Source organism: Phoca vitulina, unplaced genomic scaffold (genome assembly GCF_004348235.1).
Source record: "Phoca vitulina isolate PV1807 unplaced genomic scaffold, GSC_HSeal_1.0 scaffold22, whole genome shotgun sequence".
NCBI classification, from domain to species: domain Eukaryota; kingdom Metazoa; phylum Chordata; class Mammalia; order Carnivora; family Phocidae; genus Phoca; species Phoca vitulina.
In genome coordinates this window covers 2,403,270-2,416,816 of record NW_022589725.1, presented here as the reverse complement: position 1 = coordinate 2,416,816, position 13,547 = coordinate 2,403,270, and the positions used below count along the sequence as shown (strand labels likewise).

At 38.3% G+C, this 13,547-nt stretch overlaps 1 protein-coding gene across 2 annotated transcripts in view; it reads left to right on the top strand.

Annotated features, from left to right (window-relative positions):
• Positions 1 to 13,547, top strand: part of STK4 (serine/threonine kinase 4) — an 89,887-nt gene that overhangs the window by 14,142 nt on the left and 62,198 nt on the right. For both annotated transcript variants that reach the window (XM_032419329.1, XM_032419330.1), the window contains exons 4-7: positions 984 to 1,098; positions 6,542 to 6,706; positions 10,723 to 10,890; positions 12,623 to 12,760. In XM_032419329.1, the coding sequence (XP_032275220.1) occupies positions 984 to 1,098; positions 6,542 to 6,706; positions 10,723 to 10,890; positions 12,623 to 12,760 (586 nt within the window). The remainder of the gene's footprint in view (positions 1 to 983; positions 1,099 to 6,541; positions 6,707 to 10,722; positions 10,891 to 12,622; positions 12,761 to 13,547) is intronic.

Genomic DNA, 13,547 nt, shown 5'->3' with positions numbered 1-13,547 from the left:
CTGAGCGGGGAGCCCAACATAGGGCTTGATCCAGGACCCTGAGATCATGACCTGAGCCAAAATCAAGAGCTGGACGCTTGGGGCGCCTTGGTGGCTCAGTTGGTTATGCATCTGCCTTCGGCTCAGGTCATGATCCCAGGGTCCTGGGATCGAGCCCTGCGTCGGGCTCCCTGCTCAGCAGGAAGCCTGCTTCTCCCTCTCCCACTCCCCCTGCTTGTGTTCCCTCTCTCGCTGTCTCTCTCTCTGTCAAATAAATAAATAAAATCTTTTACAAAAAGAGCTGGACGCTTAACTGACTGAGCCACCCAGGCGCCCCCTGAATATTTTTTCTTTATAGTAGATTGTAGTGTGATTTTTTTTTTCTTATTACAAAGTACACGTGACTTCTTGGAAAAATGCAAATAGAAAGAAAATAAAATCACTTTTCTCTTTGGAGAGAGAATCATTGTTAAATGCTATTTCGTATACATATCCTTCCATATCTCTTTTTGGAGTTTAACCATGCTTACAATTATGTAACCTGTACTTTTTTTTCTTTCTTTCTTTCTTTCTTTTTTTTTTTGTAAGCAGGGTATCTTCCCATGTTATCAAATATTTTTCTATAATATTTTCCATAGATTCATGGTTATTCCATTATATGTCTAGATCATTATTTCTTAAATAAACTCCTTAATGTGGGACACTTAGATCATATCTAAGTTTTCATTGTTAAAACGTGCTATGATGGTAACTATTTCTTTTTGAATAGCTGTAGTTCTTTTCCTGGGATGATCTATAGACCTAGAAATGCAGGTTAAAGGACCCATACATTTTCTCACTTTGGTTATTTATTATTTAGAAAGTATTATTATTATTTATTATTTACATTTTTATCAAGAGGGTGTCTATTTTAACCTTAAATATGAATAGTTGATCTTTTGAGCAGAAAAATTTTCATGTATTGAAGGCTGTTCCACTAATTCGTATTATTGCTTTCTCTTTAGCCCTCACGTAGTCAAATATTATGGCAGTTATTTTAAGAATACAGACTTGTGGATTGTTATGGAGTACTGTGGGGCTGGTTCTGTGTCTGATATCATTCGATTACGAAATAAAACGGTAAGTTTACCTTCTAGAACAATGCGGCTGGGCTAGCCTCTGGCCTTGTATTTGTGGGCACTCTCCTCCTTCCATATCCAGAGAGATGACTGTCAGATTTCCCCTTTTCCATGGTTCTTTCCCCCTCTGCTTTCTGATGCCTCCTAAAAGTGATGTTTTTGACACCAGCCTAATCCAGTGATATTTAGCATGTTTTGGGAAAGAAAACAATGACTATCAAATCTTGGTGAAGCAATGAATTTCAAATGTTTAAATTTAGATTTGGTTCTCTCCTCCTACTCAGCATGTTCACAGATTAACTTCTTCTACATTCTATTAATCGAAGAGTAATCTCTGTGAAAGATTATTTGCCCTTACTGTGATCACTGGGATAAAAGCTAGGACTCAAGGGTTCTAATTCAGGTTCAGTTGCTCATTCAGTATTTCTAGAATACTGTTCTAAGCCCTAGGGATACAATAGTAAAGAAGACAACAACCCTGCTCTTGTGCTCATACATTTTCTAGTAGGGCAACCGAAAAGCCAACTGATGGTAACTAGAAAAGAAATACCAGATAGTTATAATTTCTTTGAAGGAGCGGACTGGTGGAAAGTGCTCAGTGAGCTACTTGAGAGTAGACAGCTGAGAAAGGCCACTCAGGGAGGTGGCATTTAAAGTAAAACTTGAATGACAAGATGGAGCTATGATTTCTAAAAGAACATTCTAGGTAGGGCAATAAGCAGTGCAAAGATCCTGAGGCTAGAACGGATTTGGCACAAAGAAGTAGAAGGGAGAGGTGAGAGGACCTGCAGGAGATGAGGTGAGACACGTAAGCAGGCCTGGATTCTGTTGGTATTGTTGGCCACGGTAATGAGTTTGCCTTTTTTTTTTTTTAATTTTTTTATTGTTATGTTAATCCCCATACATTACATCATTAGTTTTAGATATAGTGTTCCATGATTCATTGTTTGTGCATAACACCCAGTGCTCCATGCAGAACGTGCCCTCCTCAATACCCATCACCAGGCTAACCCATCCTCCCAACCCCCTCCCCTCTAGAACCCTCAGTTTGTTTTTCAGAGTCCATTGTCTCTCATGGTTCTTCTCCCCCTCCGATTTCCCCCCCTTCATTCTTCCCCTCCTGCTACATTCTTCTTCTTCTTTTTTTCTTTCTTAACATATATTGCATTATTTGTTTCAGAGGTACAGATTTGAGATTCAACAGTCTTGCACAATTCACAGCACTTACCAGAACACATACCCTCCCCAGTGTCCATCACCCAGTCACCCCATCCCTCCCACCCCACCCCCCACTCCAGCAACCCTCAGTTTGTTTCCTGAGATTAAGAATTCCTCATATCAGTGAGGTCATCTGATACATGTCTTTCTCTGTTTGACTTATTTCGCTCAGCATAATACCCTCCAGTTCCATCCACGTCGTTGCAAATGGCAAGATCTTATTCCTTTTGATGGCTGCATAATATTCCATTGTATATATATACCACATCTATGAGTTTGCCTTTTATTCCGACTACAATAGGAAGCCATTGCCGTGTTCCAAGCAAGTGAGGAGCCATTTGATGATGTACATTTTAGAAGATAAACTGTGGCTTCTGTGATAAACTATGGCTTCTGTGTGGACTGTGAATGAATAAAAGTAGAAGCTAGAGACACCTTAGCCTTTAGATTTTCTGTTTGTTTTGTTTTAATGAGAAAAACAGGAATAATACCTATATTAAATATTTGCAGAATTGTGAAAATTAATTTAAATATGTGAAAGTACTTAATGAGACACTCTATAAATTACAAGGTGAGAATATTTAAAAACTCAGTTGTATCCTCAAAAAATTAAAAATATAGCTACCCTAGGATCCAGTAATCACACTACTGGGTATTTTCCCAAACAATACAAAAGCTAATTCTAAGGGATATAAGCACGTTTGTTTATTGCAGCATTATTTAGAGTAGCCAAATCATGGAAGCAGCCCAAGTGTCAGTTGGTAGATGAGTGGATAAAGATGTGGGATGTAAATGTATATATACATATACATTTTAAATATTATTCAGCCATAAAAATTAATGAAATCTTGTCATTTGCAACAATATGGATGGATCTAAAGAGTATAATGCTAAGCAAAATAAGCCAGTCAGAGAAAGATAAATATCATATGATTTCATTCATATGTGGAATTTAAGAAACAAAGCAAATGAATAAAGGGAAAAAAAAAAAAAGAGACAAACCAGAAAAACAGACTCTTAACTATAGGGAATAAACAGATGGTTACCAGAGGGGAGGTGGTTGGGGGATGGATGAAATAGGGGATGGGGATTAAGAGTACCCTTGTAGTGTGCACTGAGTAATAAATGGAGTTGTTGAATCACTATTATTACCCACCTGAAGCTGATATAACACTATATGTTAACTATACTGGGATTACTGGAATTAAAATAACAATCATTTAAAAATAAAAAAATAAAAATTAAACAGTTATAATTTTTGGATTATCTATATGACTATATCCTTTTCTTAATTTACATTATTCAGAGTTAGTATGTTTTTCTAATCAAATAGCAAGTTCTTTAGCTAGGAATTATAACCTACCATAAAATATATTTAAAGAAGTCCCAAAGCTTGAATAATTTATTGAATTAAAAATTGGGCTCCAGGGGCATCTGGGTGGCTCAGTTGGTTGAGCGTCCAACTCTTAATTTCAGCTCAGGTCTTGATCTCAGGGTTGTGAGTTCAAGCCCTGTGTTGTGCTCTGTGCTGGGCAAGGAGCCTACTTTAAAAAAAAAAAATTGGGTTCTAGGCCTTCTTATATGCAGCATTAAGTTATTTTGTTTCAGGTATTTTGAAACAATCCAAAACTAATTTTGATAGTGCATTTGATGTTTTAATATTAGTTTATTGTATTTATGTAATTTTTAGCTATTAAGTGTTGATCTTTAATTATTACACATGAATTTGTAAAACGTTTTAATTCTGTCTTATCCAGCATGATAGTCACTAGCTATGTGTGGTTATTGAGGACTTTAAATGTGGCTAGTCTGAACTGAGATGTGCTATAAATATAAAATACCAAATTTTGAAGAATTATTACAAAAAGAAAAACATTAAAAAAACTTTACATTTTTATATATTGATCACATGTTGAAATGATAATATTTTGGATAAATATGGTTAAAATATATTATCAAAATAAATTTTGGGGTGCCTGGCTGGCTCAGTTGGAGGAGCATGCGACTCTTGATCCTGGAGTCATGAGTTCTAGCCCCACGTTGGGTATGGAGATTACTAAAAAAATAAATAAACTTAAATTAATTTTGCTTTTTTTTTATGTGGCTACTAGAAAATTAAAAGTTGTACTTATGGCTCACATTATATTTCTATTGGGCAGTGCTCCCTTAACTGATTAGCTTGACTGGTTAGAATAAGGCGTCAGTAAGTCACATGAACTTCGTTCTTTTAGGCCACAGAAGGTACCCAGACTCTAGCTTGCAACCTTGCCAATAGTGTTTGCTTGTAACGCAGTGAGAGCTCTATCATTTGTTAGCACAAATTACTTGTTTGTGCTTCAGCTTCATTTTCTATAAAATGGTGATGCTAATAGTACTTATTTAATGTGATTTTTATAAGGATTTAATGAGATTACAAAAAAGTGCCTACCGTAGAATACATGCTTAATAATTAGCTATTCTTAATTTTATTAGCAGAGTGTCTGGCTCATTATTGATGCTTATTAACTATTTGTTGATTAATTGGTAGCATAATAGTTATTAAGCCGTGTGTATTCTTACATGCCTTATATCATTTGATTTTCATGACATTCTTGAAGAGAGTGGTAGTCCTGTTTTATAGATTGAGAAACTGAGACCAAGAGAAGTTCGACAACTCACTTAGGTCACACAGCTAGAATGTAGAGTGAAGGGTAAGAACTAGGTCTTTCTAATCCCAAATACCGTGTTTTTTGCAACACAGCGTACTCTCTTCTAAATGTGAGTTGTTTGTCAAAAGGGAGACTGAGAGTTTGTTTAGCACTGGAGTTGGGTCCGCACAAAATCAGCATGGAACTGAGCAGATATTCTGTGTCAGTCAGCATTCTTGCTTTTGTTTATTCATCATCATTCAACAAATATTTTTTAGGACCTGCTATGTGCCAGGTGGCTTTCTTGGTGCTAGGGATACAATAGTAAACAAACCAAAGACATTTTATTTTTTATTTATTTATTTTTAATAAGTTTGAAGATTTATGTATTTATCCAAGAGAGAGAGAGGGAGAGCACACATGCGCATTCTTGTGCGTGAATTGGGGGAGGGGCAGAGGGAGAGATTTTTCAAGCAGACTCCCTGCTGAGCACGGAGCCTGATGTGGGGCTTGATCTCACGGCTCTGAGATTATGACCCAAGCTGAAACCAAGAGTTGGATGCCCTTACCCAACTTAGCCACCCAGATGCCCCCAAAGACATTTTAAAATGGGGCTTATGTTCCTAATAGGGAAGATAACACATGATAGGTATACAAATAACATGTAATACATCAGATGGCGATAATACTGTGTTTACCAACAAGGTAGGATAAAGGGGTAGAGAATGACCTAGGAATGGAGGGAATTGGGGAAGCCCTCTCTGACTTTCTGGTTGAAGAGCAATGTAGGCAGAGAGAACATGAGATGAAAAGGTCCAGAAGTGGAAGTGTGCTTTGAGTGTTTGAGGAACAGCAGAGGAAGGCTACGAGGCTGAAACAGAATAAGAAAGGTAAAAAGTAGTAGAGGACGAAGGTAGCTGGGAACCAGATCATGTAAGACTAGGGTGGACTGGCTTTAATTTTGAGTGGCTTAGGAAGCCATTGGAGGGTTTTGAGCAGCTCTGGCTTGCATTTTGAAAGATTGATTATGGCACACTGCCATGTGGAATATACATTGTCCAGGGTCAAGGGCAGAAGCAGCAAGACCAGTTAGAGAATTATTAGAATAGTTCAGGCAGGACATGCTGGTGGCTTGGACCAGGGTGATTAGTGATTACAGAGGATATATTTGGATATATTTTGGAGATAGGGAAGAGCCAGGGATGACCTCAAGGTTTTTGGCCAGGGCAACTGAAACTGCCTTTCCCTGAGAGAGCAGACTGTGGGAAGAATAGAGTAGGTTGGCTGGGTGGTAAGGAGAGGGGTGGGGTGGCGGTAGAAGTACAGAATTTGATTTTGATGTGTTCTGCTTATGATGCTTGTTAGGTATTCATTTGGAGATATTGTGTAGGCAGGTAACGTGAATCTGGGGAGAGATGGGGCAGGAGATGTAACTTTAGAAGGGGTTCGTGGCCTGATGGTATAAGCTGTCAAATGCTGTCACAGGTAGAATAAGACCTTATATTCTAGGAAGGGAGCTTGGATCTGATTTTTCCCCCCCTTTTTTGAATGTAAAATGATATAAACTGTTGGAATTTTAATCTGTCATTCTTTTTTTAGTTAACAGAAGATGAGATAGCTACAATATTACAATCAACGCTTAAGGGACTGGAATACCTTCATTTTATGAGGAAAATACACCGAGATATCAAGGCAGGAAATATTTTGCTAAATACAGAAGGACATGCAAAACTTGCAGATTTTGGGGTAGCAGGTCAACTTACAGTAAGTAAAAATATTACTTCTATTGGTAACTTTCAGCCCTGTCCAGAGAAGGAATTCCTTTCATTTTAGTTATTTTTTCAATAAAATACTCAATTTCATTTTATTTGTGAAAAGGTTATAGAAGGTGCCACTAAGTTACGAAAGAGCTAGTAGGTTATTATAGATCCTTTCCCGGGGTTTAGGTCCCATGGTTTAACTTTGATAAAAATAAAAGCTTAAACAAGAAATGACAGAGTGGAAGTTTAAATTCTATTCATCTTATTTGCAAAAGGAAGAAAAATTCAATCCAAACTGCTTTCCTTGAATAAGACATAACACCATCTCAACCAGGTAGCAGTTGGCAGTTACTTTACTGAAAACTCTCTCCTCGTCTGGTTCCAGGATACAGTCTTTTGATTCTCCTCCTACCTCACCAGGGTATGGCAATGACAAAAACCATGTTTTTAAAACAGGAAATACAGAATTACCTGATTTTGAAGAATACCTAAGTATATATGACATATGTATATATAGAAAAACAGAAACAGTTCTGGACAGATATGTACTAAAATTTGCAACACGATTATATATCAAGCAGTTTTCTGGGGTGGTAGAAAAAATACTTTTTGTTTGTTTAGGGCTAACGTAATCCAGGCAGATTTACAAACAAAAACCAAAAAACTCTACCTTTTTTTTGGTTTTTGTTTGTAAATCTGCCTGGATTACGTTAGGGAGTTTAATAGGTATTGCAATGGCACAAAAATTGCTTTGATGTTTAAAAAAGAAAATCAGAAACTTATTCCATATTGTGATTACTGGGCCTTTCAAAAGATCTTGTTGTTAACACATAAAGTGCTTCTAGGGAACAATTTATGCTTCCAACTGTGGTATATAAATGTATATAAATCTATTTGGGGGAACCTGACTGGCTCAGTCAGTAGAGAGTGTGATCCTTGATCTCAGGGTCATGAATTCAAGCCCCACATTGGGTGTGCAGCCTACTTAAAAATAAATAAATAAAATAATTAAAAAAAAAGAATGTACCCATTTTCCCTTATATTTGCCAATACCGAGTGAGCAATAAATTGTATTTTTAAAATCATTTTTGAAACAATATTTTTACAGTTGATTATGGCCATTTACAATTCTTTTGTAACTTAACTGAACTGTTCATCTTAATTTTCCTAATTGTGTTGGACCTTTTAAAAAAAAATCTGCTGAAAAAGGTAAACCAAAACTTAAAAAAAAAATTACATGTTCAAATTGTTAATCCTTTGTTATATATGTTGAAACATCTTTTTGTAATTTGCTAGTTATCTTTTTACTTTGATTATGGTTTTTCTTTAAATAGCAGAGGTTCCAAATTTTATATAGGGAAATCCACCTCCCTTTTATGTTATGGTTCCTGCCTTCGATGTCACCTTTAAAAGACCTGTTCTGCTCCAACAGTATATAACTGTTTATCTATACTTCCTTTTAGTACTTTCTGGATTTCGTTCTTTGTATTTAAATTTTCAACCTATTTGAACTTCCTTTGGTGGAAAGTATAAGTTAGGAAATTAAGTATAGAATTTTACAAATGACTAGCCAGATGCCCAGCACTTTTTTTTTGTCCTTTGCTTGGTAATTTGGAATGACATTTTAATCGTATCTTTGAGCTGTGTGTGTGTGTGTATGCACACATGTAAATACACATACATAGCCATAGTCTGTTTCTGGATTTAGTATTTTTTCTTGTTATGCTACTGTGCTAATGTAACTTCATCATACAGATCAAGCTGCGTTAGTATCCACTCATTACTCTCCGTTTTCAAAAAATTTCTAGATATCCAAATACTCCTTTCTAAATAATGAGTATTTCAAGGATATAATTCTTGAAAACGACTTTGAGTAGCCCCATTTGAAAACTGCAAATTTAAGTTTTGGAGCAAAGGAAATGACTAAGCGGTAAGTTAGTTCCTGTGCTAGTTTTTCACATAGGACCGACAAAGTGAGATCAATTTAAAAATATTACCTGTCCTTTGCTCCTGGCTGGCACAGCCTAACTGAAGCCACAGGCATTTCAGAAGGAACAGGAGTGATGATGATGGCAAGTCCTGTTGCATATTTAGTTCTGTTTAAAATCCTTCTCTTCCTAAAATACAGGAGCTCTAGAAAGGTTCTCTTTCATTAAAGCCACGCTGTTCTGGGGAAGTAGGCAAATGACGTGTGCTAGATTCATATATTTTTCTTTAAGACCCAAACTAAGACTTTCTCTATGTATACATTTTATTTTATAGAATATGTGTATATGATAAAAGAAAAATTATATGTGTACATAGACACACACACATATGATTTTTCCTTTTTTAATTTTCGGATAGCACAGGTACTATATATTCATGTAAACCGTCAGAGTGTTACAGAAGTATATGGGATGGAAAGTAAGAGTCCTTTGTGATTCTACCTTTTAGATGTAACTGTCGTTAAGAGTTCAGTGTGTATTGAGATTTTTCTTTTGCTATCCATAAGACAACAATATTTATTATTATTGGTTGCTGTTTTGTTGTATATATATACAACAATATAGTTTTGCAACCTAATTTTCTCTTTATAATATGTCTTGTACATTTTTCCATGCCAGGAAAATGTATCTATCTCCTTTTTTTTTTTTTTTTTTAAAGATTTTATTTTTTTATTTGACAGAGAGAGAGACAGCGAGAGAGGGAACACAAGCAGGGGGAGTGGGAAAGGGAGAAGCAGGCTTCCTGCCGAGCCGGGAGCCCGATGTGGGACTCGATCCCGGGACTCCAGGATCATGACCTGAGCCGAAGGCAGTCGCTTAACCAACTGAGCCACCCAGGCGCCCCTGTATCTATCTCCTTTTTAAAAAATATATGGTGGTTGGGGCACCTGGGTGGCTCAGTCAGTCTGACTCTTGATTTCAGCTCAAGTCATGGGATCAGAGTTGTGGGATCGAGCCGCACATCGTGTCTCATGCTCAGCAGGGAGTCTGCTTGAGAATCTCTCTCTCTCTCTCCCTCTGCCTCTGTCCTCCTCCCCCCTCCCCCCGGCTTGCGTGTGCAGTCTCTCTCTAAAATAAATAAATCTTTAAAAAAAATATTTGAGAGAGAGCATGTGTGCAAGCAAGGATAAGGGGGGTGGGGAGGGGGAGAGGGAGAGAAGCAGACTCCCTGCCAAGCGGGGAGCCAGATGCGGGGCTCGATCCCCGGAGCCTGAGATCATGACCTGAGGCAAAATCAAGAGCTGTATGCTTAACCAACTGAGCCACCTAGCTGCCCCTAAATAAATCTTTAAAAAATATGGTGGATATTTATTGTATTTAATTTACACCCTTTTGATGGTCATTTGAGTTGTTTCCTTTTTCTTTTTCCCGCCTCTCCTACAAATATTTCTCCAATACTTGTGCATATATCTTAGGGTACCTGCACATAGAATATATTTCTAGAAAAAGATTTGGATCAAAGGATGTGGACATTTAAGTTTATAAATATTGCCAAATTGCCCACAAATCTTGTACCAGTTTATACTCTAGTAATGCTGTTTCAGTGCCTGACTTTCTAGCACTAGTTATTTATTTTTTTTAAAGATTTTATTTATTTATTTGACAGAGAGAGACACAGCAAGAGAGGGAACACAAGCAGGAAGAGAGGGAGAAGCAGGCTTCCTGCCGAGCAGGGAGCCTGATGTGGGGCTCAATCCCAGGACCCCGGGATCATGACCTGAGCCGAAGGCAGACGCTTAACGACTGAGCCACCCAGGCGCCCCATTTAGCACTAGTTATTATTAACCTTTTAAATTTTTGTCAACCTCATTTTAGTGTTTGTTATTTTTTGTGGGTTTTTTTAATGTGTGCGTTTTAAGAATTGAGAATCTTTTATTAGGTCATTTGAATTTCTTTTGTGACCTGCTCAATCATGCCTTGAGTATGGTTTTTATATGTATCCCAAGTACAAGATGTTTCTTATTGTTGGAAAAGTCTTTTTTTCTCAGTAGTTTTAATGCTTAGTGTTGATCTCTACTCTTCTCTGTTTTAGGATACCATGGCCAAAAGGAACACAGTGATAGGAACACCATTTTGGATGGCTCCAGAAGTGATTCAGGAAATTGGATACAACTGTGTGGCAGACATCTGGTCATTGGGAATAACTGCCATAGAAATGGCTGAGGGAAAGCCGCCATATGCTGATATCCACCCAATGAGGGTAAGGAAACCAGTAGGGTGGTTAGCTCCTGGGCATCATTAGAAAGTTGGTGACTTACTTGATTTAGGTACCAAACAGTAAATGAATTAACTGTATATAATTGGTAAGTGTCAGTCTAGACTCCACTAGTCGTAGTCACTAATCAATTCAAGTGTGATCCACCACCTCCATTGCAGAGGTTGTGTATTGACAGCCACCTGACAGGACATAGGTCACAGAAATGCTTGCTTTGGCTTGTGCAGTGTGTGTTTTTTAATAGTTTAGGTGCTCACATTTTAATATAACGTTAACTGGAGCTGAGTGGTGGTCCCCTCTACATAGGTCACCGGCTTTCCACTTCATCAGTCTCTAAGATTCCCTAATCACCAAGTATCCCTTGTCACTTACCACAGTGTTTGCTCTGCTGTTTTTCTCATCGTAGTATTAAAAGGAAAGCAAACTGTTTTTCTGAACTCATGTCACTAACACCCAGCCCGATTTGTTTGTTATCTTTTTCCTGCCTTGCCCTCAGAGGTATTTACATTGGTAAGTTCTGCTTTGTAGATCCCCAGACTCTGTTCATCTGGAGGCTCTGTACTTTGCAGCCTCCATGGATTTCTAGAATAGTAAGGGCCCATAGGTCCAGTCTCCACCGAAGCTATTAGCGTGACACCCTAAGGGGTTTGTAAGCTGTACCCACCCCAGACCCCTCATCACAGCACTGTTAAAAGGCCTCGACCCTGCCTTCCTCAGTGGCTCCATAGTCCTCCATACCTCCCAACCCAGCTCCTCCTCTTTGATTAATTAGTTCTTCTATTAAAAGACTTAACAGTTTTTTAAAAAGTATTTATGTGCTCAAAGGTAAGGGCAGAAGTGGGGAAGGGTGGGAGGATTTACTAGTAGATTTAAAGAATATAATTTAAGCTGCTAATTACAGAGGTTTTTTTTTTTTTTTTTTTAAATTCTGCCTCTTTTATTGGACAGTAAATAATAGTTTTAATTTTTTGAAATAGAATTTAACTGCAGGGCGCCTGGGTGGCTCAGTTGGTTAAGCGACTGCCTTCGGCTCAGGTCATGATCCTGGAGTCCTGGGATCGAGTCCCGCATCGGGCTCCCTGCTCAGCGGGGGGTCTGCTTCTCCCTCTGACCCTCTTCCCTCTCGTGCTGTCTCTCATTCTCTCTCTAATAAATAAATAAAATCTTTAAAAAAAAAAAAAAAAAAAAAAAGAATTTAACTGCAGTGTGGTGTTTTTGTTTTTGTTTTTTTTCAAATACATTAAATTCGCTTGGCCTGGACATTAATGAATCTCTTGTGATTTGAGGGACTTTCAGGTTTATGATCTTCTTGCAGTTACTGCTCACATCTAGTGGTGAGGGTGACTTTTATGGGGGAGGGAAATTTGACAACTATGGGGCTGAGATGATCTTCAGACTATCGATGCTCTCAGGTCTTACCTTTTCACTTCGAAAGGTAATATACTGTGGTTAGCAAAAACCAAAATAAACTTGCTAGATTATTGTGAGGTTGAGGAGACAAGAATACATATGAAAGAGGGAGAGAGAGAGAGAACTATATCAACTTCTTTAATTGTCATACTTCCTACTTTGAGACATTTAGACTTTTGTTGGCATTTGGGTGGGCTTATCAGTGGATAAGAGGAAAATATTTTTTTTTAAACTTCAAAGGTATCTCTAATCATATTTTTATTAGTGCATCACTTTTATTTTACCCTCCCAAATTTTTTTTAACTAGGCGATCTTCATGATTCCCACCAACCCTCCCCCCACATTTCGAAAGCCAGAACTATGGTCCGATAACTTCATGGATTTTGTGAAGCAGTGTCTTGTAAAGAGCCCTGAGCAGAGAGCCACAGCCACTCAACTCCTACAGGTATGACTCTCCCCGAGGTGCTGCTTCCCTCTGTTTCATTCACATACTGGCCAAAAGATGCTGCCAACCCACCTCCACGGAGACAGTAAAGAAGTATAAGACATTCCCTGCCTCTAGGGAGCTTTGAATCTAACTGAGTAGAAAAGAGTGTTAAATCATTGAACAAGATAATAATGCAAGAAAATGGAGGGCTCTGTGGGATCAGAGACTGGGAACTGACATTTAGTGAGCACCTGCTGTGTGCTGGGTGCCATTTAATCATCACAGACACCCTGGGAGGGATGGGTATTATTTCAGTTTTATAGGTGAAAAAATGGAAGCTTAGAAAGGTTAACTCATTTAGAGTTACTCAGCTGAGAAACAGCAGAGCTGAGACTAGAACCAAGGTCTTCTTGGGTCCAAAGCAGGAGTGCCCACAAGTCTACCCAGTTCTGATGAGGAACTGAGATTAGTGGTAGGTGATCTTGTAGCTCATGATGGGAGGAGGCCTCTTTGGGCTGGTGGTACTAGGACCGCTCTCCTGGAGCGGGTAACCTTGGTGCGTGGGCCTGGAAGGATGGCAGGGGTTTGCGGGCAGTCTGCTCAGTGGTTAGGAGGTTGGATTCAGGAGTCACACTGCCCAGGTTCGAATCCTGGCTCCCTGTTTACTAGCTTTGTGACCTTGGGCAAGTAACATAACCTCTCTGTTGCTTTAGTTTTCTTATCTGTAAAATGGAGACCAAGTGTCTGCCTCATATGTTGTGAATATTAAGTGATATAATACGTGTGACTTTAAATAATGTTTCAC